Source organism: Amblyomma americanum, chromosome 1 (genome assembly GCF_052857255.1).
Source record: "Amblyomma americanum isolate KBUSLIRL-KWMA chromosome 1, ASM5285725v1, whole genome shotgun sequence".
In the NCBI taxonomy this organism is placed as follows: domain Eukaryota; kingdom Metazoa; phylum Arthropoda; class Arachnida; order Ixodida; family Ixodidae; genus Amblyomma; species Amblyomma americanum.
In genome coordinates this window covers 92,756,039-92,782,082 of record NC_135497.1, presented here as the reverse complement: position 1 = coordinate 92,782,082, position 26,044 = coordinate 92,756,039, and the positions used below count along the sequence as shown (strand labels likewise).

Below are 26,044 nucleotides of genomic sequence, written 5' to 3'. Positions count from 1 at the left end.
GGGCCCTCACCAAACAGCTGAAATGACAGTGTGCGTATACGTGTGTGTATGCGCGCGCGTGTGCGCGTGTCTGTGTACGCGCGTAAGCGGCTGGCTGGCATGGCGCACGTACGGAAGTACGTACTGAGTATGGGTTCGCATCTTTCTGTCCAGCCTCGCACGTTGCTTACACCATTTCTCTTTTGTGTGCAATTATTATTATAGACGTAGCACGACGGAGCGCTTCCATAAGAGGCAGATTGTGAGATGTTTTATAATACGTGGGCGATCGCAACGTTTGTGGCTCGCTGCGACATCAGTACCTCCGCTTACGACAGCGACTGGGCTTGAGGTCGCCATTAGCCCACACCTTCGCCTGCCACTTAGCCTCTGACAGTCACGTCGCCGTCACCGTCCGCCGAAAGTGAACGCGATTGAGTTCAAATATAGATCAGGCAACTCTTGGCGGACAACCGTAGTCACTTTTCGATAGGACGGAAGCAGCCTGAATCACGCGTATGGACTGTAAAAGATCGTCTCGAGCGGTAGTCTGAATAACCTGTCTAATTAATTGTTGCCTCTTCGAAGTACCCGTTGAATCAGTGACGGTCGACCGGCCTGCGCCCCTTTAAACAACGCAACGGAATGAACGGTGTCAAATTCTTCACCACTTTTGGAATTAACAAAGTTCATAGCCGCTCCACGAGATGTGCCACTTGGAGCAAATACACAGCGTGCAATGCAGCTAGCACAATCTCGCGCATATGTGAAAACACGCGACAAACACCAACACGTACATGGCCGCAGCAGACGAAAGTTTCTGCACTTTTGCACTCGATTTGGGCGCTGCACCGACAGCACTAGTGTCGGGCTACACTCGCGCCGCAAGAACTGGCACTACACTGACACGGCACTTTTGTGAACTAGTGCGGAAAGTGCAGCCAAATCGAGGAGACCAGTAGGAAGTGGTATGTTATAGATGTTGGGTATTTCCTGCAGCTAACAGTGGCAGCGGTGGCTTTTACTTTCCCCTCTGCTGTGCGCGGTGTGCGCTCTGGTATCTGGCAAGTGTAGCGGTTTCTTCAAGACAGCTGACGCTATGGGCGATGACGGACTGTTCGACGAGGTGCGCGTGACGGTTTGCTTCGTTCTCTTGTGTGGTGATGGGAACTTGGATGACAATGTCGTCCCTTTATTTTGGCACCGACACTACCGCCTATTAACTGTTTTGTTTACATGCTCTTGTACGCACACCTTATTTTACTCACGTGTCACTGTGGGTACTGAGCGAGTGTCAACCGAGTTGTGGCATGTGGTCCCGTGTTGCAAGTTTGCTCTACATTTTGTCATCTCAGAGTAACTACATTAAAAATAATTAAAAAGGTTCTGGAGTGCACGCATAGGAGGGAACCCGTTTTAATTGGTAGTCATTGGAACATTGTTCGCAATTACAGAATGTGAGTGAAGTAGCATTGCTGTGACAGCTAGGTGCCGACCGGTGGTTTAAGAAACTCCGGATGGAAAAGCAGCGCATTTAAACGCAAATGTTAAATGTCAAGGCCTTCTTCCTAGTTCACTCTATCGTGTGTATTATTCTTGAAGTCTCCAGCGCTGCTATAATATCTACGTTCTCTTCGAAGGACCCAGATTTGTACGAGATAACGGACTTTACCACATCGACAGAATGGGAAAGGTATGTGCAAATGCCGTATTAGTTTGCTTGACATTTTCACGGAAAAACGCTTATCTTTACACTTGCAGAAAGATTGGTGCCCGTTTTCTGGCAAAATGTTGTTACAAACACTGCTTAACGAGAATGCTCAGTTATATTTTATGTGCTTGAACAAGCGGTTCTTGCTACAATTACTTTTGCACATCATTGATGGGTACTTGTTTACTGAGGGAAGTCACTGAGCATGAACATTCAACTTTCTTCTGTACAGGTTTATTGCTTCAGTGGAGGCAGTCATCCATGAATGGAAACTGACAGCAGTGAGAACAGTAGAAGCACTGAAAGAGGTAAGGTGGACAATTCTTTTTATTAGCCTGGCAGGGGATATTTATACAGTCAAATCTCAATAATAATGATGGATAAATAAATAAATGAATGGTTTTGGTTACTACGAACTTTTGGAAAATATCAATTTTTCTAAGGCAGTGTTTATTCTACTAGCAGTCGAGAGAATTTTAGTCCAGAAATCCTTTCGACTCTTGCCTCTAATTGAATGCTTAGGGTGACGCGAGAATTTTTCTCCACTTTTCACAGGCCCCGATTCTGGCACAGTTCATTTTCGTCAGTGCTGAGAGAATTACATATCAGACTGGCCCGGCTCTTGCAAGTAACCGGCTGCAGCTGAAAAGTAGTCCGTTTGTTATTTCTGTCAGCCATTCTCAGCTGCAGAGACTTCCAGAGTGCAAACTGTAAAGATCCACGTGGCTTGACACAGCTGAAAGCTGATGCAGGGAAAATTATTAGTGCTAAATGCAACAAAAAATTCAGCTAAGCTTCATAGTGGTCCGCAGGTCAAGCGCAGGTGCAAGTCTCGAGCTTGCTAACTGAACCATCTAACAGTGCAGAGTTTTTTCGCTTCCAAGTTTAGTCTTTTTGCACTTTATTATTGTGATTTCTTCCGGGAACATGCAGCCGGTAAGCTGCACTGAGTTCAATCAATTCATTCAATTTCACTTTGCGACTGCTGGCTGCTATTTGGCTCACAAGAAAACTATTGCATAAAGATAGCTTAAATACGTCCCTGCACGTAGGCTCTTGTGACCGAAGAAGCACTCGAGCAACTGCTCTGTGGAACCGAATGTCTATATGGAGCACTTTCTTTTCTGAAAGATGCCTGTGAGGGTATTAAAAATTAGTTTTCATCTCCAAGTGTCAGTTGGTGTTTTGTAGCCATTCGGAGGCGAGTTCCAGAAGAATTTCAGCATGGAAAATCTCCTGGCTGCTTGCAAAGTAAGCACTGCCATTTTTTTTTAATGTATCAGCTATAACCTGTGCAGTGAAAAATTACTCCCTAAGTATGAGTGTGAAGCATAGTTTTTTTTTTTTTAGTTTGCTGAGTACTAGAAGATTCCAAACGCAGTTCCCTTAATGTCTTCTACGTTTCTTCCACATAACTGCAGCGTAAAAAATTACGAGCACAAAAAAGGGGAGAAACACATACGACACGGTGTTTCTCTCCTTTTTTGTGCTCGTAATTTTTTACGCTGCAGTTATGTGGAAGCAAAGTAACCAACTTGCCCAAAAGCTCGTTTTACTAAAGCATATTTCTTCTACGTTTGATGCATAAGTAAAAAATGAATTTGGTACTTGAATATAAACTTAGTGTTCCCTTTCGTATTGCCTGTAGTTGCCCAATCCATTCATATTTCAAGGTGAAGTGAACACTTTGTGCCACCATGAAGTGTGCCACCACGACTGCATGCCAAGCACTGAGGAAATTTACCGGAAACGGAGGAAATTTGGTGCTCGCTTGATTGTAACATATGCAATTAACTTGCTCATAATTACTCTTGTAGGCCTTATTTCGAAGATATGTTCTTTAGAACTGTGCATTCTCTAGACGTGCCTTTATTCAACTTCAAACGTCGAAGTGTCGGGGCGGAGTGACATAGTTCCCATCTCTCACACCGGCGGCCTGGGTTCGATTCCCACCTAGACCCAAATTTCTTTCTTATTTTTATTGTAATGGCTTATGACTTGCATGACTCATGACGTCATATGACCAATGACATCACATACCTAGTGACGTCACTGGGAACCAACTTCGGCGACGCATTTTGCGGACACTTCCGGCGTCAACATAGTACCATCCTCTCTGTCATTTTACCTTGTAGATGACATACAAATGTGTGCAAACCTTGCAACCATGTGACCTGCAGTGACTGAGTTATATGCATTAGCATATAAACAGTTTCAAGTTTAAATGCTTTACCCCTAAGAATAACAGCGTGACATTTAGATCCCACCATCTAGCTTAGGCTAACAACTGTCAGTGAAAACTTAGCATAAGTTTTTGGGGTCTTACTGAACATTTGTAATCATCCCTCTTCTTGGGATATCTTAAACTGTCTGAAAACAATGACTGTGTTGAAATATCTCTCACTTCCAGGGGAAGGGCTGAAAATCCCTTATGCTGCCTTACGAAGTGCCTTGTATATTCCCATTGAAATTACAGTGTGACTCTGTCATTCTTCACCAGAAAGTGCACTCAAAATGCTGAATCCTGCCCGCCGCCAGGGAACACAATTAGCAACAGGTGCATTGCATTCAGGAAAAGTTTCTGTCGGAGCTTGTGCACAGAGTTGGACAAATACGTAGTAATTTTATGTGCAAGTTTGCCTGTTATGTCAGCATTCAGTTGAAGATGGCTTCGCCAACAAGCTCCATCGCTTTGTGGCTGCTGCAAGAAGCTGCTGTTGTTTAAGATTCATGCAGAGCAGGTCATTAGTGGTTTGAGTGACCTCAGCAGTATACAAGAGTGGAAGAGGCCAGGACTGCATTCTGTAAAGTTGGAATGCTGCAGAGTGAATGCACCTGTTCTGCAAAATCTGTTATTATGCATTCTGCACTTTACTCACTTTGGAATGGGAAAAGCACTGCATTGCACTCCAGTAGGAAAACACCACTGTCTTGCCTCTAATAAGTGGAGACAGTTTAAATTGACTTCCTCATTAGACAGAGTTGGATATTTTGGTTTGTGATGTCAAAACTACTGTGACAGCCTCATGTTCACAGCTGTGTTTACACGTTGATACACTTAGCAACCAACTGCACTGCATGTGGTGGAGAAATGCTAGGTTGCTGCCTGAATTAATGACTTAGTTAGCACTGCGCCATCAAAAAACATGTGCCTTAACACTCGCTGTGATGTCCATGCTTTTCATATTGACTGTGCAGCAAGTGTTGCTCAAGTGCTGAAGCCAGCTATATGATGGGTCTGTTTTGAGGTGACAACTTCTTCAGTCCAGATTGGCACTGCTATAAAAAAGGAGTATGAAGGTGCATTCATTGCAGAAAATTTTTGACTTATATGCAAAAGATCGTGCAAATTTGTTACAATTGTGTGATTATATTTTTGTTCTTTTGATCTAAACTAGGGTGAGCTTTCTGTCCAAGACTGGAAGACTTGCTCTGAAGATATAAAATTTGCCAGCTTTGCATTCAAAATTACCAGACACTACTTAGAAGAATCTCCGAAGAGTTCTGAAGAAACTTTAAACCTTGAAGGTAAGTTAGTCAGGTGGTGATGTTGATCTGCTTCTTTTTTCTTGTTTCTTTTTGCTAATGCCACAGCCAGAACATAGAGTTACAAAAATTCCTAGTTGTAGATTGAATTTCAGTTTGATATTTAATGCATGGGTCGGTTACCTTTGATAATAACTGAATTTATGAAAATGAAACCTAATGATTCAGACAAAATTTATGGTTACAGGGAAATTAATCACTGTGAAAATGAAAAGTGCATCATTTCAGTGCAGGGATTTATGACATTTCAGGTTACACTTCATGACTTTGTCTCTGTCATGTGACGGTGCAAACAATTGTGCACTTACCACATTTAAGTGGAGTGAAGGAAGTATGTGCTTGTGTGTGTAAGATGTCTGGGCTCCATCATGAGCTGTCATTAAAGTGACACCATTTCGTTTTGACTTAACCTGTCAACAAAGCTTCCATGTGAGAGCTGGAACATAAACCCATGTTGTCTTTTTGTTTTCAATGTCATATTTATTTATTCATCATAGTTGGTTCCTCTTAGTGATCTCATCAGCACACACAAACAAAAAAGCAGGCAGGAGACAACATTGTGAAAGCAATAAATTATCAAAATAGAAAGCAAGAAAAATACTTTTGTGCAGAAATGAACAGCCACAAAGAGTTGCTGTTACATGATGTATTTAGTAATGCTTCTGCAGGATAAAATCGGTAATTTTTGTTATATGGCAGTATATTCAGAGTGCATGCTTTATATGTATTATGTAGTTGAAGCATAGGGCGTCAATCACGGACATTTTTGTAGGAGGTCAAGTTCTTATGTATCAAGTTCAGTTTGGTTAGAGGAGTGGGGATATTAAGTTTTCAGGGTTTGTTTTTTCCTCATAACAGTCAGCAGGACCTTAGGAAGGACAGAACTGGAGAAGATTTGCCCCAGTGTGCTTCAGCTCTTTTATTACAGCACTGTTTTTGCCATGCTTCTCAGTTCCTGTGGACTGTGACATCACAAACAAGTACCCAAAGCCACCACGTCACATACACTCGCAGAACAGTGATGCATTTGTTGCTTCATCATCTGCTGTGAGTGAATCTGACTTCTGGCACTTAAGTGATTCGTAGAAGATGATAGAGCAGCAAGTGCATTACTGTTCTTTGATTGCATATGACTTGTGGTGGTTTTGGGTAGTACTTGTTCGTGATGTCAGTCTGCAGTACCTGGAACTCTAGGCAGAAGGAGTGCTCTAATAAGTGAGCTGAAGCACACTGGGGTAGATCTCTATTTTGTCCTTCTTAAGGTCCTGCTCACTGTTATGGGGAAGAAAAAAAACAAACCCAAAAAACTTGATGTCCCTACTCCACTAAGTGGGACAGTGCATTTTGAATGAGAAGGCAGAAAGAGCAGTAGGCATAAACAAATCGAGAAAGATGATGCAAGTGCAAACAACACGGGCATATTTCAGAGATGATGGCCATGAGAATTCAGCCATGATTTCAAATTCTTTAGGTTGTTGCCATTACTCATAAAAAAAAAAAAATGACCATAGGTGTTTTGTAAGGTGCTATGAAGGATTTTTTGGTGGTAGGTTTATCCTTTTTTATAAATATTTTTTTTATATCATAGATGAGCCAGCTCCGTTTGCCTTGGAAGACATGATGACCTTAGGTAACGACTTCCCACCTAGGGCGCATTACTTGGTGCGATGGTGAGCAGCTTTTGGACTCATTTCATTGCAACAGCGCTGAGTTATTTTTTTTTTCACTGCCTTCTGCCCACCTGTTTTGGCATGTCCATCACTCAGCGAGGTCATGAAAGAAATGGGAAATTGAAAACGAGTCATTGCTTCAATGAAAACAGACGATGCTGGTGTCAAGCATAACGAATGCAGTGGCATGTGCTGCTTCTTCAATAACTACCTCTAATATCTTTCAAGTGGCTTGAACCGTAAGCTGGCTGTGCGTTGTGCTACACTTTTACAGCCTCGAGGAGCAAAGTGCTGGTTGCACCTGTATTTCTTGTGATGGATTTTGTGGCACATAAGCAACTAAGGTTGTCATGCACCAAAAACGAGGTTAAATTGCCTGTATTACTGTATCTGTAATGTGTATTTTTGTCGCAATGCTTCGAAGGGCTTGCAGTGCATGCTGTGTGAAAAAATTAAAACATCACAATATCCATTTACATTATTTTTAATAAATCTTATTCCTCTTACAAGATATCTGATAATTTTACTGTGCTTGTGACTATGTTGTGAACGTGCAGCTTTATTTCATATATATGTGACGCCAAAGTGTCAGCCTTATTTGCTCATGCTATGAAATGATATGCTGCACAATATACAGATAGGGCCATAGGGCATATTTTCTTGTTTATGTTTTGAAATGGTGCATAGACATCTGCTTATAACATGCATACAGTACACTTTTTTCTTGGGGTGCATGCTTTTCACTTTTGGCTTCCAAGGTTCCTTCATGTATGACGTGTTTAGTGCAAAGAAAGTAGCCTTGCTTTCTTGCAGATAGATATGGCAAATGTCTTTGTGATTGTTTAATGCAACTGGAAAGTATTTACATGCTTATGGATAGCAACTTTTGGTATCAAGGTATGAATCAGGGTTTTGCTGGTTGTGTCGAAGCTGTGAGTTTTCTTTTTTTTTTTTGGTATATCATTTTCGTCGAGGCAAAATCTATAATGCATCTCTTGGGTTTCATTTAATTTTAGCATTGTGGGGTGCAACTAAAATCACATGACTTATTAAATATTACACAGTTTATAAAGAACTTCGTGAGATTTTTCGAAAGCCCTTTGCACTAATTAACTTCTGTTGAAGGGGTTCCAGCCCACATCAGTAAACATGGCTACGCATTTTTTTTTAGATTCCATTTTTTAGCTCATCCTTCCCCAATTCGTTGCAGCCTCGATTTTTATCAACCAGCTTTTGTGTTGCTTGGCAAAACAGGAATAAACACTTCACATTGCTGTGCTAAACTTCCGGCTTGCTCATGCTCAAATTTTGCACATAGATGGCAGTTGGCAGTGGATTTTGTTTTATACCACATATAGGAGTAACACCTGCATTTTTTGTACTAGATCCAAGTACAGCATTGTTTGTGGCAATGCCAGTCCACAAAAATAGAACTTCTCAGTCAAATGAACATTGACACTATCTGTAGCAGGGATACAATACTAGCTTTGGAAAAATCTGTTTTCTATTTCTCCAATGACAGATGTTGGCACTGTTTCTGCTAGAGAATTCCACTTCTTTGTCTTGGCATCATCATACACGATGTAATACATTTTTGTGCAGAAAAAAGTAAGTTATTGGAATTGGAGTTTTTGGCATCCCTGATGTGGTAATGCCTATCGTTAAACACACGTTCTGTCTGAAATTTGAGCATAAGTGTTCCTGTGGTTTAGCTGAGAAACGCCTGTGTACCATTTCCCCAGGTGACAATGACACTACTTTCAGTATGCTTAGCATGTAAAAACTAGTCCATAACCTTAAAGAAGCAACGAAAAGAAACTTCAAGGTCATGATGACAATATAGTTTATTTTTGTGTATGCATATATATCTCCTCTGAGGTAACAGCAGGGAATGCACCTTAGGACATGATTTCAGAGATTATGGGGGCAACCAGCTTAAGTGCAACACCTCTAGCTATGACATTAATATGGTGAAAGAAGGCTGCTTAACCCTGCGTGACATTTCTGGGCTTCTCTGGAATTCATTAAGAAAAGCTGTCATCAGGTCAGCCTGTTCCTGTAAGCATGTCTGTCACAGTGCCTCCCAACTATGTAAACCACATTTCAACAGAGATTGATGTAAAAACACCCATGGGCTAAGATTTCCATTCATGTCACAGGAACGTAGTTGGTCAAAAATTATCTCTAGTTCTCTATTTATTTATTTATTTATTTATTAGTTACCTGCATCACCCACTGCAGCATGGCTTGCAGCCCAGCTGCTTTCACGTATGAAAATTCTTTTATTAATGGTTTGGGTTTTTAGTGCCAAAGGCATACTGTAGGCTATGAGTTGTATTGTAGTAAAGTGGTCTGAAATAATGCTTTTCTATTTTTATCTTGCATGCCCGGACATCATTAACGTATATTTGGTTTGTGAGGCCATGTTATCACTAGTTTGGCCTGGGCACTGTCAGCTTCATGGTGTACTAGGTGCTATGCTTAGCAAGAACTTAAACGGGCCATAATAAATTCTGTTTAATCTTTCGTGACATGCTGTGATAACTGAAGTGCAGTTCCACAGCATGATTACTGATCAATAAATAGTTCTTCATGAGTGATTGAAAAAGAACTCACCTTGTTTTAGCACTTTGTTCATTCAGTCCAGTAATTGAAAAGGTTTGTTTAACTGAACATTTGCTGATAGAAAGGATAGAAATTTAATGCCTCCATCAGGGTACTCAGGCACTAACGCATGTTTTAAGTCTGGTTCTAGGTGCATCTTTTGCCTAGCATACCTGATGCCATTAACAAAATATACAAGTGCTGCCTGCTCCTTGCTTCCTGTAATAAAACTAAGTACGTCATGTTTCACTCTAGGCACAAGACAAAAATTATTGTGGGACGATAAAAAGAACGAAAAATAAATTGTCCCTGCCTCTATGCACAAGACAATCAACAATTTAATTACGCTCACTTGTGGTAGCTCATTGATGCATCCAGCTTCGTCATTTAAATATTTGGGCTTTATTTTTGATCGCCACTTAGATAAGAACAAATTAACAACGTATGCAAAAAGTTAGCTATTGGTTGCCACACTCTCATTAGGGTGAGATATTACTTTAATTATGATGTATTATGCTCCTCTACTTGTCATTCTGCTTTTCACGTGTCAGTTACTGTTGTGAACCTTGGGGACAAACATAAAAACCTACTTATCACCTTTACTCCGGCTCCAAACACAGGCATTGACCATGATAATTTGTAATTTCGATCAATCTAGGAGAAATATTTTTGATGTCAATCATGTGCTATCATTCCTATCCTTGTGCAACTATAAAATTTTACTTTTGATAGACAACGTAATAAACACTAATTCTCTCCTTCTGTTAAGCCTCTTCACCCTACCTTCTTGCAATATAAGGCAAGCATCTAATAGTAATTTTAGCCTTCCTAAATGTAGCAGTGTATATGATGAACACCTGATGGAGTTCAGTGGAACCAAAATATGTAAAGAATTACCAGTCGAGGTAAAATTAACCAGGAACTTTAAATTGACCTGTAAACTGTATTACAAGTCTAATTAAATTTTGCCTCAAACTCTCGCTTCGTGAATTCTGCTTTGGTTCCTTGTTATTTATTTCTGTTTTTGTATTTTTGTTTGTAATTTTTATTTCTTGGTCAGTGTTATTCTATATGTTTACGTGATTTTTTATTTTGGAGTCTCCTATATGTTTTTCATTTTTGTTGTGTATTTTGTAAACATGTATTATTACAGTAGTACTGTTGCATGTACATTATCATTTATTTCTTCAGCCTTCCAGCCTCTGCGGCTGAACCTGCTAGTGATTTTTGCATTGGACCAGCCACTAGCCTTTGAAGCTATCAGTCCAAACAGTGTTGTACTTATATTTTGTTTTAACAGATTAAAGTTTCCCCCTAAAAAAAAAAGAAAAAAAATGCTTCTGTGTGCTATGTTGCTTATAACGCTTTTTTCACTCCTAGGTTTGGTTTGCGGGACTTTCTAGTAATCGCACCAAGCTGCGAGGAGGAGGTCATCTCAAGTGAAGACAGAACAAAGCTACTTGTCAGCTCTGTTTCTGTAGCCTTAAACAATTCAAAATGGTAAGCCTTTTATCTCTGATTTTTGTTTCCAACTTTAGTGATTCCTTGGTGCGTTCTAACATCTGAAATGTTTTCTTGCTAAGTAGTACTCAAGCACGCATGGCAGTTCTGACCAGCTTGAGCGGTACTGCTTTCAAGCAACTTGTACAGCCATTGACAGAGTAATTGCCGCACAAATTCTGGTGCTATATTAGTGACAAAGAAAACCCTCCTGTCCCATTGCCTCCATTTTGAAGAGAAAAAGCAGGCATAAACATATAACATATTTTTCCAATTTATATTTACACCTGACAGTGGCATCACGCATTCCTTAATGCAAGAAAATAGAGAGCAGTACAATGCACTGCGTGCCCCAGCAGGCACGTATCCAAAGAGGTGCCTAAAGTCCCCCCCCCCCTTGTGGTACAAGTTGCCTTGGGCCTCTCCCGAAAAAAAAAAAATTTCTGGCTACGTGCCTGTGCCCCAGTCATAACCGAAGCCGGAGTCCTCTTACTGTTGTTAAGTTTAGACAATAAGGAGTGTGGAGGTCCTGACGGAATCCCAAATGTCTTCCTGAAACGTTATGCCAAACCTGTAAGCAATACAATAAGTCCATCTGCGAGCAATGCCTCTCACCGGAATAGAAAGCTTCAAACATAATACCAGTTTATAAATCAGGTGATATGCCTTGCCATTCAAACTACAGGCTTATTTCTCTTCCATTTACTTGCTGTAAAGTATAAGAATACATTATTTTAAAATCAGTTACAGAGTTCGTTCACTCAAACAGTATTCTCCATTCCTGTCAACATGTCTTCAGGCACACCTTGTCTATCGTTGCCCTACTTGTCGAGATGCTGCACGATTTCACCAAAGCAAGAAACGACCAGACACAAATAAATGTAATTTTCCTAGACTTCCCTACAGCTTTCGATCATGTCTGCCATGCTGAATTGCTACAGTTATATATTAGGAGATGGGCCAGTTGTTCAATAGATTGCCTTTTATTTATCTGACTGCCGCTAGTTTGTACAATTCGTCAAGCACACTTCTGATATTGGTGTGGTCCTTTCTGGTATACCGCACGGCTCTGTTCTAGCCCCCATCCTGTTCCTTCTGTTTGTAAACGACATTACAAACCACACAGAAACTGAACCTAGATGTGCTGTGAAGAGAAATAAAAGGTCGACAAGACCAAATAAGCCTAAACAATGATATTGGTACAATAGCTCAGTGGTGTATGAAGTGGCAGATGGAACTTAACTTAAGCAAAACAGTTACAATGACTGCAACGAAAAAGAAATCTGTGCTCAGTTTCCAGTATGGTTACGGCAGCGTCACACTCAAAGCAGTCAGCGAGCATAAATACTTGGGCATCATTATATATCAGCCACTGCTCACATAGAGCACTCAGTAAATAAAGCAATGCGAAAGCTGGTGCTTTTGAAACGAGCGCTGTGGTATTGCACGAAGGAAGCCAGGCTTCTGGCATTTGGGATTGTCACTTGACTGGTCTTAGAATATGCGAGCATTGCCTAGTTCTTGTTTCTGCAAGATCAAGTGTCTACGCTTGTGGCTGTCCGGCGAAACGCTGTTCGTTTTATCTTAGGCAGATATAGGCACACCGACTCGTCAACGCAGATGTTGTCTGAAATTGGGCTTGAAATGCTAGCCAGTTGTACCGGTTGAAGTTTCTATATTGCACAACAAGCTTAAAGCATATTCTTCCACATATATTAGATTCAACGTCTCCAGAGAAACCCGTCATAAGCATAGGCTCACACTAGACGAATACTTCTTTGTTTTCTTTATTTTATGCGAGCTGTGCGGGAGTGGAACGCTTTAGACGAGTTGGTGATTACACAATCTTATTGGAAATAGCTGAAAAAAGTGTTGTCAACAGCCAAAACATGATGTACTTTACTTTCAGTTCTTCATGTGCTTTTTATGTATTTCACATTAGTTCTGTCTAGTCGTATTGTTGCTATTGTATTACAGCTCTGACATATTTTGCACTTATAGGACATTGAGGGCTGCTTGATGTTGGCCTGCATCAATAGATTATACTATGTTCTAATAACAGAGAGGCTACTTTTGCTGAAAATGCAGCCTTTGTAAGCCAAAAGCACTGAAAAATGAAATACAGGTGTTGCTTCTAGAGTCCATTTTCACAAGCAAAGTGTGACAACGTTAACTCTTTCCTTACTGCAAACAGAATGACCAATTTTGAGTGTTTTAAATAAAAATTATTTCTTCAAGAAGTGCCTAATGTAAGGCACATTGCCAACTCTTCCGATTTTTCAGTAAAATGTAAGAATTTTGACCCGTCTTACGATTTCACGAATCTTGCCTGCTGAAATCTTACAGAAAATAAATTTTATTTGTGATAAAATTTTGAAATTCTGTAACGCACGCCCCCCCCCCCCCCCCCCCCCCGCGTGCGCGCACACACACGCGCGCGCGTTACTGGTGGTAACTTTGTGCCGCTGCGAGAAAGGGATATGTATACCATCTGTGCGATTGGCAGCAGCAGCTGCAAACATTGTACAGTTAATTCGACCCAACTCAAAAAGCATTTATTCCTACTCCTTAACCCCAGTTATTTCCGATATTCTGGATTGCTCCCACAGTCCCACCAAACGTCTGTGAAAGACTATGGCATCGGGAGCTCGTTTATTCGGGCAGCCAGGGGCTGGCTTCGGTTAATTTGGACGGGCTCCCAAAGTGGTGCCGTGTCGCGCTACGACGTGCTCAACTAACCGATCACCCAAATATTCATCGCCAGGCCTGAACTGCATGTTACAGTGCTTATCGGCGTCCCTCTGACATGCGTGCAACTGCAGGTATTTTGACAATTGGCAGGCCCCCGGCGGTAGGCGGATAGAGAGTCTGGCCGCATAGTTTCATTTTCGGAGCTTCGCCACCAGATCGAAGTGGCAGTGGCTATAAGCTGCACTTATCAGTAAGATAGTTGAGCTACATGCAATTTATAATGACGATTGTGTTGTCACGGACGTTTTTTGTTTGTTTGTTTATTGAAAACGGCTTAATTGCCGCCTCAGCAAGGCTCTGAAACAAATGCACGCTACCTTCGATTCAGTCGACGTAATACGAAATTCCGTGCTTTTCACATGCTGTTTGTAGTTTGTGTGTGAAGAAGCTTCAGTGCTATTGCATCGTGCACTGGTGATGCAACGCGACATCAAAAAAAAAAAGTGTGTGCTGGCTTGTCCCCCCCCCTCCCAGTCGCGCAGAGGTTTTGCGAATTTGAAAGCCTGGAGGTTGGCAGGTGTAGCTTATTGGTTATACTTCCGAACGAAAAAAACACCAGACTTGTGTGTGCAAAACCTTTAGAAAAATATTGGTTAAATGTGCTGATAACAAAAACAATACAAGCAAAACAAAACTAAGCTGCTGCACTAAGCCAGAAGTTGATTACCAAAGAACTGAAATATACAATATGTTGCACATGTTCCTAGCTACGATGCTTGTCATTTTCAGCTTCATACATAATTACCGCACTTTCCGTGGTCTTTCAAGTTGGGGAATATGATGGCTGTCCGCTAGAGAAAGAAGTCGCGTGAGGACGTGAAGTGGAGATAGATCTGGAATATGCTGCATGTTTCACTTGTTCTAAATTTTGTTCTTCTTTTTATAGCAGAGTAGTAGTAGTAGTAGTAGTAGTAGTAGTAGTAAGCGTTTAATAAAAATAATAATAAAATGGAAGTTAAAAGATTTTTGCTAACCCCAGCATCTGCCATCACTGTGGTGGTGGCACCTGAGCTGGGGCAGCGGAAATAAAGGATAGCAGGCAGTTTGAAGAAGTGAAATGAAAGAGGGGGGGGGGGGGGTGAGAAGAAGGATACAGCAAGAAAGGATACAGACGTGGTCATGTATACACTATTTACAAAGGATAGCAATACAATGGTCCAGGACGCGCGCGTGTGCAGTGTAAAGAAATAAAAATAAAAACACGCGCACAACACTTTGCACACAACAGCTGGGGTGGGGCGCCCAGCTGTTAATCGTCCGAGGTAATGCACGCGGAGCGTTCAATCACTGCGCGTCACTACCTGGCGCAAAACAGACGGGACCTCAAGCCTGTCTGTTCGAGAAATGCACAGAGGCTCTCCAAGGTTCACTCACGGGTGCGCGCACTGCCCTGCGGCCACAATAGCGTCTTGATCGAGTCTGGAAGTGTGCCCAGCGCCCTGTAGGCCGTGAGCATATCACAATGAGCGTCAGCGAACGCGGCACAGCGAAGGAGCAGGCGCTCCAGTGTCTCCACTGCACCGCATCCATCACACACATCACTCGTCGCGAGTCCGTGACGCACCCGTCGTTCCACGGGCCACATGCAGTTGATGTGCGCGGGGAGGATCATTGCGCGTTGCGACTGTGAAAGAGCGCGGCAGCTGTTGATGCTGGCGATGCGTGGGTCGGGGTGCTGCCATCGGAGATGGTCGTGGATGATTGCACTCGCGTCCTCCAGCGCAAGGGGGAGATCACTTGGAGGTAGTTGGTGTGCGGCCGTCGCGAGTTCGTCGGCCTCCTCGTCGCCAGCGATGCCGCAGTGGCTGGGCACCCACTGTGCACGCACAACGCATCCTTTCTGCACTAGGCACTCGATGCTTGCGCGAATGCCGCGCTCTAGTGGGGTACCACGGCCGTTGCACTGCAGGCGGGTGAGGGCGGTGCCGGAGTCGCATAGCAGAGCACTCATGGGTGGCGGAGGGACGAAGGAGAGCAGCAGGTCCAATCCCAGCTGGGTCCCCATCAGCTCCGCCGTGGTGGAGGAGCCCAGGAAGGCGGCGTGTGTTTGGCTGTGCAGACGCAGCGTGGGGATGGTAGCTGCCGCTGCGAGGGAGCGGCTGTCGCGGACCACTCAGCTGTCGGTGTACACGAGGAGATGGTCCTGAAGCTCCTCGTGTATGACGGCTCTGGTCAGCTGCTGCACAGCGCAGAGGGGTGTGCTCCGCTTTCCCACGATGCCGACGATCTCTCGCTGTATCTCCGAGGCAGCAGGCCAGGGCGGGCAGGGGCTGTAGGGGGGGGCTTCTGTTAGGAGCTCGTATTCCTGCAGCGCCACACCCATTCGTGAGCGTGGGTGCGTGCGTATCCGCTGCAGTAGCGAGCTGCTGTCCGGTGCGCGATGGAGCCGGTCTATGTGATGCAACGCCCTGCGCGCTGCTTGGAGCTGGAGCGGCCACAATCCTGCCACGGCCAGTGTTGCGGCGCACTGGGAATTTTTTGGCAGGCCGAGGCACACACGCAGGGACTTCGTTGCTGGAGCTCCAGTTTTCTCCAGCACGGTTTGCGCACCGAGACGAGCGGCACTGCGCAGAGTGCCGGCCTCAATGCTGCAGCGTTGTATAGTCGCAGCGCGGCTTGCTGGGAGATGCCCTGGCCTTGAGCGGTGAGCTTGTGCACGGCGGCGGTGATCCTCTTCATCAGCAGACAGGCCTTGGTTGCAGCGTGGCGGAGGGAAAGGCGCTGGTCGATGTCCAGGCCAAGGTACCGCACCGATTTGCGCTAAAGAATCGAAGTCCTGTCCAGTGACAGTGGCGCAAGGCGCGTTCACGAGCGCGAATCCCAAGCCATGGCTACCGATTTGTCTGCGCTCAGCGACAGACCTAGGCCATGCAAGCAAGCGTCAGTTTCTGTCAGTGCTCCCTGAAGGCACTCCCGCACACAGAGCGCCTCGCCCGGTGGCACCCGGCACCACAGAGATAGCTACATTACGATAGCATTTCGAGCCATCAGCGTGGCAGCGCGCCACCCTGTGGCTGCGCCGCCACGCTGTCACGTGGTTGGTCACGTGGTGCGGAGCAGCTGCTTGCGGCGCGGCGCCATGGCTGATCACGTGGTTCGTCACGTGGTTGGTCACGTGACCAAGTTCCACTCGGCCAGCTGTAGCTATCGCGTCACTCCAGGTTTAACCAGAGCTAAACGACAGCCAATTTTTTTTTTTTTTTTTTTTTTCAGTTTGTAGCAAATTGGTTCTATAGGTTAAAACTAGGTGCAGCCTTCCTTGACATCGTCATAACCAAAATTCTGCTGGCATATTCGGTAAAATATCTTGGCAGTATGCTGCGAAGACTCTAAAACACCAATTAAAAGCACTTGTCATTTACAAATTAAGTGTACTACGTAAAACACAACGTGAACGACAAAACGAAACATATGCGAGCGCATGCTGATGTCCCGGGCCTCTGAGATGGTCTCGCTATTGAAACTGAATTCTGATCATTCCACATTGTTGTCCAACTCTAAAAAAAAAATACTGCATCAGAACCAACCGAAGTGCTCGGTGTAGCCTTTCGCCTATGAGGACCGCGTGGTGAAACAGATTCCATGAACGCCGTCTGTCGGTCGGCGTCTGGTCAAAGGTTCAATTTTAATGTTGCCTCCTCGTTTTCGTGTTAGAAAGTGAAAAAAACAAAACTGAAACCAAAGAGTACCGACTTGAATTCTTGGCAGCAGGGTTAAAACGTCGGTCATATATGACCTATGGCCTGTGGCATGGTAGCGAAAGTAGTAATTCGTGTTTGCGAACCTCTCAGGCTTGGCCACACCACCATCCATGTCTAGCCAGTGATCTCAGAGTGCTTAATGCTCTCGATGTCTTCATTGACATCAGGAGTTTAATATGAGTCATGGAAAAAAATTGCCCATTTTCAACTCTGAATTCATCACTGATACATACATTTTTTGATGCTGAATGTATGTCAACAGGCCATGAAAACCAAACAGTTGAAGTTTGCTTATTTTTATTATTTACCAGAGACCTTCACTACGGCACCTCTATCTTCCTTTCTTCTTTCACTTTCTCCTTTATCCCTTCCCTTACGACGTGGTTCGGGTGTCCACTGAGATATGTGAAACAGTTACTGCTTCCCTTCTTTTCCTCGAAACCAGTTTTCATTTTCATTTTCCTGGGAACAGGGATTGAATTGAGTTTTCCTCAACGCCCCTTTGACTTTTTGTAATGCCAAGGATTTACTGTACTTACCTCCATCATGTAGTGCTTGCAGCATAAAAGGACATGCCTACATGTATAAAAACCCATTTTTATATTCTTGAAGAAATAGCGAAATGCAACTGAGGGCATAACTTCCACATTGCCATTGCAAGATTACCTCAAGCTTCTAAGCAGGGAAGCTTTCGTCTTTTTTGTTTTCCAGTGCACCGTTTAAATGAAATATTCGTCATGTACCCCTCAAATTTTGTGAATCTAACCTTACTATAATTAGCGAAATCTGTGGTCAGTTCCAGCGGTGAGTGTGGGCGTTTCTAAATAAGTTTATGGGTGGCAGTTCGCTACCAGCTTTTGTGCAGGTACACCACCCGCAAGAACGACTATGCTTTGGTGTATGTGTTGGCGGTGGATTGACGACGCACTTTGAGATGGTGCACCTGAACCACGTACCCAAGCCTTGCAGCAACGTGTCTGGCCTGTTGTCACTCTTCAAGGGGAAGTTGGTAGGCTATGCATGAATTTTGCGTATAGGAAAAATGGAGTATGACATGTTGGTATGTGTTGCTGACAAATTAGACAAAACATGGCACTCTCGAAACTGAGAGACAGTTCCTTGCATAATATTTGCAAGTGTTTGCAAGAACACAGCCAACTATCATTTTCAACCATAAATTGCCTCTGCACCATTACATTAATTACTAGAAGGTGTGGCCAAGATGCTTCTACAATTTTAATCAAGCAAGACATGATCGAGGCTGTGAAAAGGTCTTCGAGGAGGTATCAGGAGCGACTGGCTGCAGAAGATGGGCAAGCAGCCAAGAGGGGCTAACTTGGCAAGGACCAGAATCAGGAAAAATAACATCTAGACGAAGATGTGCAACGATAGATAGTCAGTAAAAAAGATGCTCAGCAACACATAAGGTTTGATTGCTCAAGGAATGAAATAAGTAATCGTTCAGTGACATTGAGTGGGACAGGCGTGCTCACTAAGGCTTGCTGTTCCACTCTGGTACAAAAAAATTCACCGAAATCTGTTCTACTCCTTGATCCTTTTCAATATATGTTTGCTGAATTTATGTATCAATATATGGTTATATGCAGAATTTCATGCCTGTACTTCTGTACTTCGCTCTTTTCTTCAGTACCCCAGTGCCTTTTCTACCGTATAATTTCTACTCCAACAATATTCTACTTCCTGTGCAACAATTTTTGTGCTTTTCTTTTATATATGCTTCCTGTTAAATTTCCTTTTTACGTTTCATGTATGCCCCTCCTGCTTGGGCTTCGGCCTGCAGTATTTCGTAAATAAATAAATAAATAACTAAATGGCAATTTTTCACAGATGGAAAGGCTGCCTGCCTAAAGTTTTCACCATGTCTAGCTTAGCTTCTGTAGCTTGATGTGAGAAAAATATATGAAATTGTTTGTCTTAATTTTTTGAACCTCAGTGCAGGACTATATGAATTTTAATTTTAGTTTTACTGTGTTTTTCTGTTTTTCTCAGTGGCAGTGATGAGCTGGCCTTTTATTGGTTCCATCAGCATTGGTCATGCAGTGGTGCCGGAGTAGATATCTGAAACATTTCAGTTAGAGTCGTAGGCATTCCGAGATCCCTCCATTAAGGAGGGGGCAAAGTTTATGGCAGCAGCTGTTCATGTCCTCTGGGTAGCAGGGAACAATGTGGGACAAAATTTGTTCCTCTCTCCCTCGTGCCTGTAGGTCCCCCTTTCCCCTTCTCTGCACATGCCTGTGGTTAGACTGCTTAAGAAAGCTGTTATTACTAATCTTTCTGAGGCGCAAGAGTCAAACCAACCAAGAAGCATTACTTTGCATTAACTGAAAAATGAATTGACTGATTAGCGAATCTGTACAAATATGACTCATAAACTGCTTTCGTTCTTGAGGACCAGCAAGTGCAAGAATGCTGCTTTTGCTGCCATTAATTGCAATAGAAGTTTTTTTAAAGCACCTGTGCTGAGTTTTGGTACGAGCATAGGCATGCACAGATCTCTTCATTAGGGAAAGGCCAAAGTTCATGGTAGTGCCTTTTCATGTCTTCTGGGTAGCTGGGAGCAATATGGTACAAAATTTACGCCCCCCCTCTGCACATGCCTATGGGTATGAGCATCACATTGTGTATGGTATGTGGTTTCCAGAACCGAATACCACATTGTTGGCCTCATATTTGTATGCCAGTGGAGTTTATATACTAGTAGAGCTAAACTGAAGCAAGTCATGGCCTCTCATTCATATAGTGGAAGTTAGGTGGCATGAGATGTCACATCCTAGTCAGACCCAGTGTAGAATCAAGTGCACATTTATCTTTTATGGAATCCTTTAAAAATGCATCACTCCTGATACCTAAATGTCATTGGAAATCACACAGCACTTGCTTTACCCCCACGTAGTCAGGTTTTTACAAAGTGTGAAGTGATAGGGGGCGCTCTGAGCAGCTTCTCAAGTTGATGGATTTGTGTAAACCAGATTTCTGCCCCAGCTGCCAAACAGCTCCCAAGTTCCTCGCACTTTTCCACAAGATTACTTGTAATTCTTATTTAAATACGCATTCTGCCGTGCATGTATTTAACTAAATATACACCATGAAACGTTGCATGTTTATGTAGGCCCAGAGGCCCATAGCAGAGAGCATGGAGAAAACTCATAAAAGAAGAACTGTTGGACTTACGACTGCCAGTTTATGTGTTCACATTCGAAGAACTGCCAAGACTTGAGATATGTATTTGAATTAATGCTGACAGGCTGAACTTTTGCTCGGGTCTGACGAGGTTATAGCCGCTTCCCCACACCAGTTGTTTTGGTGCATGTTTACAACACCATGTGCTACCGATGTATGTTACAAGGTGTGTGGTAAAGGACAAAGATTTCTTTTGCTTGTTTTGTGTTTTGCTGCCAGCATGATTTCCTCTGCTTTTTTTTCATTCTTATTTACGTCCCGGAATAGTTTACATTAAAAAACATGGCAAAAATCAAGTCCTAATGTTTCTACAGAAGGACTTCTTAATCAACAAAGTAAGCCGTTGAGCTTGATCAAAGATCCATTTTGCTCCAAGATTCAGCACCCGCTTCTTGATATTTTGTGCAATACTGAAAAAAAAAAAAATATCGTGGAGGCCCCTATATCTAAGATAGTACTCTTACAAAAGCCTCTTCGGACTTGGCTGTTCAGAGGCATGTTGTTCTGCATCTTAAACCGCAGGATTTGTTAAAATTGTATTCATAATTTGCCTACATTAAAATCTGTCATGCTGTGAAATAAGGTTTTGATCTTGATTTTTTGTAATTTCTTTTAGCCTCTTTATTTTTTTTCTTTTTAGCTGTCTGAATGAGCACGTCTAATGAGGTTGCACTGCATACAGCGTGTTCCGCAGTTTAATGTGCTCTGTAGAATGCTTCTTTCAGCTAAACTAATGAATTGTTCGAGCGCAAATTTTTCACATAAATGGAATTTGCTCGGCAGAATTATTTTATGCTACATTTGTTCGGGGTACTTGCCTGAATCGATAAAAAAAAATGAGATATTCGCATCATCTGTGGCGGCGACGAAATAAAACAAACTGTCATCTCGGTGATTGCACCGGTGGTGCCATCTTGACTGTCAGCCGTGGAGATTCAGCAATGGAGGGGGGTGTTTTGCAGGAGGTTTTGAAACGCTTATTCATCTAAGACTCGGAATTTAGTGAAGTTTTGGCCAAACTGAGTTTTTTGTGATCATTTATAAGCAGTTGAAAAAGCATCATCAAACCTGCTGCAAAACGCCCCCTACCCTCTTTTTTGCCAAATCGCCATGGCCAACAAACGAGATGGCGCCACTGGTGCAGTCACTGAGGTAATGGCTTGTTTTGTTCAGTTATCGCTGCAGACGATGTGAATATCTGACTCTTTTTTTTATTTATTCAGGCAGGAACCCCAAATAGATGTAGCAGAAAACAATTCTGCTGACCAAATGCCATTTCTGTGTGAAATTTTAGCTTGAACAACTCACCATTTAAGCTGGGAGGAGCATCTTATGGCGTGTGTTTAGTAATTCGGAACAGCCTGTATATCTGAACAAATCTGACAAGCTGTATTTAAAGTATCGCCGATCATATTTGAAGCACTTTGGGGTTTTTTTTTTATTTTACAGTCATATGCTTCACAGCAGAGTCCAACACCTATTCAGCTCACCATTAGGTTCACCTACATGCTTCAAGACTGGTCTCCAGCTTCATGGCCCCAACTCCCGCCTGGTGCGTACTGTGCTTGCTGAAAGCCATTGTGTATGTATACTGAGTGCCTTAGTGCAGTTCTCCACCAGCACTTTTAGATTGCTTCCTCCATGTACTTTATTATATTTGGTTGGCGTCAGTTACAGAGTTACAAAAACCGGTCACTGAATCGAGATAGGATGCTTTGTCTTCTGTCTGTAGTTTCACTATATACAGAAAAGAAATGGGATGTGCTCCAAATGTGGGCTGTCAAGATAATGTTCGCTAATAAGAGTGCCTGATGGCTGTGCACTTTGTTGAAGCAAAAGTTGGTTGAGAAGAGAGATGTGGTCAGTGCTCGTCACTTATAGGTGTTTAGTAACTTGATGGATTTCACATGTAGTTGTAGAGATGGCTGGCTGCTTGAATAACCTTTGTTTTACTTCTTTTCAGATGTTACAAATGACTGGTTTGACATTGGCAATCTTAAACTTGGAAAATTGCCATTTGGTGCCTTGGAGGATCCAATCTCGTGAGTGCTTACTGTAGTTACTTGTGTAATTTGCACCCTTGCATAGTTTGTGCACCCCTAATTTATTACCCGGGTTTATCAACAAAAAAAACTACGCTTTATTTTACGCTCCCTGCTGCGCCGGACCACCAGCATGCACACAGGTGCACTCAAGGCAGGCTTGGGAAGAGTGGTGCAGCCGTGCCGCTGTGTGCGGCTGCAAAAGGTGTGAGTAGCGAAGGCGCAAACTACGCACCATTCACCCTCATGCTGGCGGTTGCTTTCCCGGCATACACCAGAATCCATAACTACCGAACCTTTTGCTGTTCAGTTTGCCACTAGTCACCTGAGCCGCACTCGAGAGCATCATTTTATTGACTTTTATTTTCATTTCCCACTGACTGCTGGCTTTGCGACTGTATCGTTGTGTATTTACTGCTTTGAGCTAGGAGCTAGGGACGCGCCGCGTGCCATCCCGTGGGGAACTGCATAACATGGTGCGGAGCGGGAGTGGGTATGCGTCCTATATTTGGAGTAAACTTTTTTTGACCAGCGAGGGGTGCGAATTGGGGAATGAACATATAGTATATGGCAAATATACAGTATATATTGCACATTATGACCTTTGCGAAGCTTTGAGGAAGATTTGTTTGGAAAATCTTTGCATAATTTGTGCACCCCATTTTTGAAACCTTAACACCATTTTTCATACTCAAGCTATTTATTGCATTTTGTTTGCTCTTCATCTCGGAGCAACTGTGCAAAATATGAGCTCATTTGGTGCAGCGAGTAATTTGTAATTGAATTTTTAAAAGTTCTCTTGAACCATGGGGCAGTCAAGCAACACTAGCATGCTTGCGATCCATGACGACATAAATATACGGTCACATGCTTGCTAGCAATCAATGACTGAACTGTGCACAGCGCGTAGTGAGCGTACGGGAGTGGGTTTTTCGCGACAGGGGGACAAAGGCAACAAAGGCATGTGTCCTTCCCTTTTCTGTCTAGCTTCTGCCCGATCTCGGCAGCGTCACCACAGAGTGTCACGTCCGGACTCGAGTAGGCGTGCGCTCTGCTCTGAATGCATTAGTACTGACAGCGTTGTGGCTGACATGCGGCACTGCAGCAATAGCTAGACCGCAGCGTTCATTTGGTGATCAATCTGTTGCGACCAACCGCTAACTGCATGCCACCTCCCAGGGTGGCAGGGAGGGTGCGCTGCTTATCCAGTGTGCGGAACTCAATCAAAGCAGGCTTTTGCAGTTGGACACCAGCGTCACGTACATGAAAGCGAGATTGAGGTCTCCACTGACTCACGGAGCCGATTGTGCACCTTTCCTTTCATGAAAATGAACGGCCTTTGCAAAGTTGTCAACGCCAATGAACTCTATGAACCCAGGTCGGCTCACTTGTTTTGTTTGGTTTTTGAGGAAAGGAAATGGCACAGTAACCGTCTCATGTGTCATCATAAAGGAAGGGATAAAGGAGGGAGGGAAAGAAGAAAGAGGAAATTGAAAGTTGGATTTTGAGGAAAGGCGTGGTGCGCAGCAGTGGAACAGTGGGGCATGCGCAGTAGTGACTAGGGGGCGAGAGAGAGAGAGAGAGAGAGAGAAATAACCGTGGCACGCATTGTGAGAGCACTTGTGAGAGCACGGCACCGCCATGACCAGTAAAGCTTTCGCTTTAAATGATGATGGACTAGAATAGAAGGAGGACGACATCGAGACATCCTCTTTCTACCTTAGTCTCTATTGTCTATTTGGGCTGGTTCATCATAGATCACGGAAGACCAACTAGCCTAACAGCAAATATTGTTGAAAGAGGAAGAGAGGAGAAAAGAAAAATATTATGGAACAGAAGAGGAAAAAGCATGGAATGACAGAAATTATCAGTACCTTGAAAATTCTAAGTAGCATGTTGTTTAAGTTTACACTGAGAAATGCTTTTTCTTGTTAGTGCGAATAAATTAAAACAAACTGACACAGTTGTCTTTGAAGTTATTTCCTCTCTAAGCAGAGTTTGGTTGCTGTGAGTCCCAAGGTGAGCATTGGTAACTTCCTGCTCATTATATTGTAAGGGCAAATTTTGCACTGTTGCAAAGCTTAGGTAGCATACTGGGTGTGGAAATCAATGTTTTTGTTTGCATGTCATCCAATTCTTTTCAAAGGATTGGAAAGCTTTGAGTGTAGGAGACTATGGTCACTCTTTTACTATTATTTAATTGGGCTCACTGCATCAATTGCATTCATGTTTTACCTGCTTTGAGTAGCTTTTCTGCAACCGAGGTTAAGGGGTGAGGAGGTACATAGCGAGGTGACTGTCTGGTTCCAATAGTGTGTAGTGACTTGGAAGTAAGCCAAGGTTTCATCTGCTTTGGCTCAAAGGCCCAGCAAACCTTGTTTTCTCTTCTCCTTTTTTTCGTTCCATCACTTTGTTTTTCTTTTCCTTTTATTTTTCTTCCTTTCCCCACCACTGCCTCAGCCATACTCTTTCTACCTGGCAACAGGTTCTTAGCTGCTCCCACCCTCCTCCTTGTTACCCCTCCAAGTATACATTTTGTGCCACCATCCCGCACCACTTCAGCCTGTTTTCTTCAGTGCGTAGAAGTGCAGAGCACAAGAGAGATGACAGTCAAGAGTGAGGAGCTCAGTACAAGAGCTGACTGATGACTAACGTTTTTTTCACATGAAGCAAAACTTGAAAGGGAAAAAAGGAAATTCAACAAAAAGACGATGCACAAAGGCAGCCTCTGTTGCTCTACTGCAGCCTCTTTCTATTAACTTTCAAATCCATCGCCTTGCCCACTATCGCTGCTAGTTTTCTGCTATAGCTGTCGTTTTTCTGTGCCACCCGTTTGGCACTCATAGTGCCAACAGTTTGCAAGTTTTTTTGGTGAGTTCGCACAGATAATGCATTGCAGTCGATGTTTTTTTTTTTATTTTCTGATCCGTCCTTTCAGTTTGGTGTTATTGTTTGCTTTCTTGCCTTTTGTTTGCTTTATCTTTGCTTTCTGTCTTCCCTTTCATCTTTCTCTGTGTGAGAAATAAATGGTAGTTAAATAAATAAATTGAACAAATAAGTAAATTTATTAAATTAGGTTAAATAAATGCGAACACAGGCAATGCGATGGAGCCCACCACTGTGCAGCTGTCATTATTTAGGAATGGCTGCTTGTGAGCAGAACTTTTGTCTTGCCTCTTTCGCATGCGTTGCAGAAATTGGGAAGGGGTGGGGGGGGGGGGGGGGGGAATGCATTGGAATGGTAGAATAGACGGCTATTATGCTCACTTACCACGTGCTGCCAATGATGAGAATAGTTCATGCTGTGCAAAGCCAATTCATATCCGGTTGATTACTAAA

The 26,044-nt window shown here is 43.2% G+C and overlaps 1 protein-coding gene across 1 annotated transcript in view; it reads left to right on the top strand.

Annotated features, from left to right (window-relative positions):
* Positions 1 to 26,044, top strand: part of Rab3GAP1 (RAB3 GTPase activating protein subunit 1) — a 190,796-nt gene that overhangs the window by 442 nt on the left and 164,310 nt on the right. The window contains exons 2-10 of the mRNA XM_077646206.1: positions 939 to 1,105; positions 1,620 to 1,672; positions 1,923 to 1,998; positions 5,089 to 5,218; positions 6,825 to 6,906; positions 10,891 to 11,010; positions 18,306 to 18,471; positions 22,113 to 22,215; positions 22,627 to 22,705. Coding sequence (XP_077502332.1) covers positions 1,079 to 1,105; positions 1,620 to 1,672; positions 1,923 to 1,998; positions 5,089 to 5,218; positions 6,825 to 6,906; positions 10,891 to 11,010; positions 18,306 to 18,471; positions 22,113 to 22,215; positions 22,627 to 22,705 — 836 coding nt within the window. The 5' untranslated portion in view covers positions 939 to 1,078. The remainder of the gene's footprint in view (positions 1 to 938; positions 1,106 to 1,619; positions 1,673 to 1,922; positions 1,999 to 5,088; positions 5,219 to 6,824; positions 6,907 to 10,890; positions 11,011 to 18,305; positions 18,472 to 22,112; positions 22,216 to 22,626; positions 22,706 to 26,044) is intronic.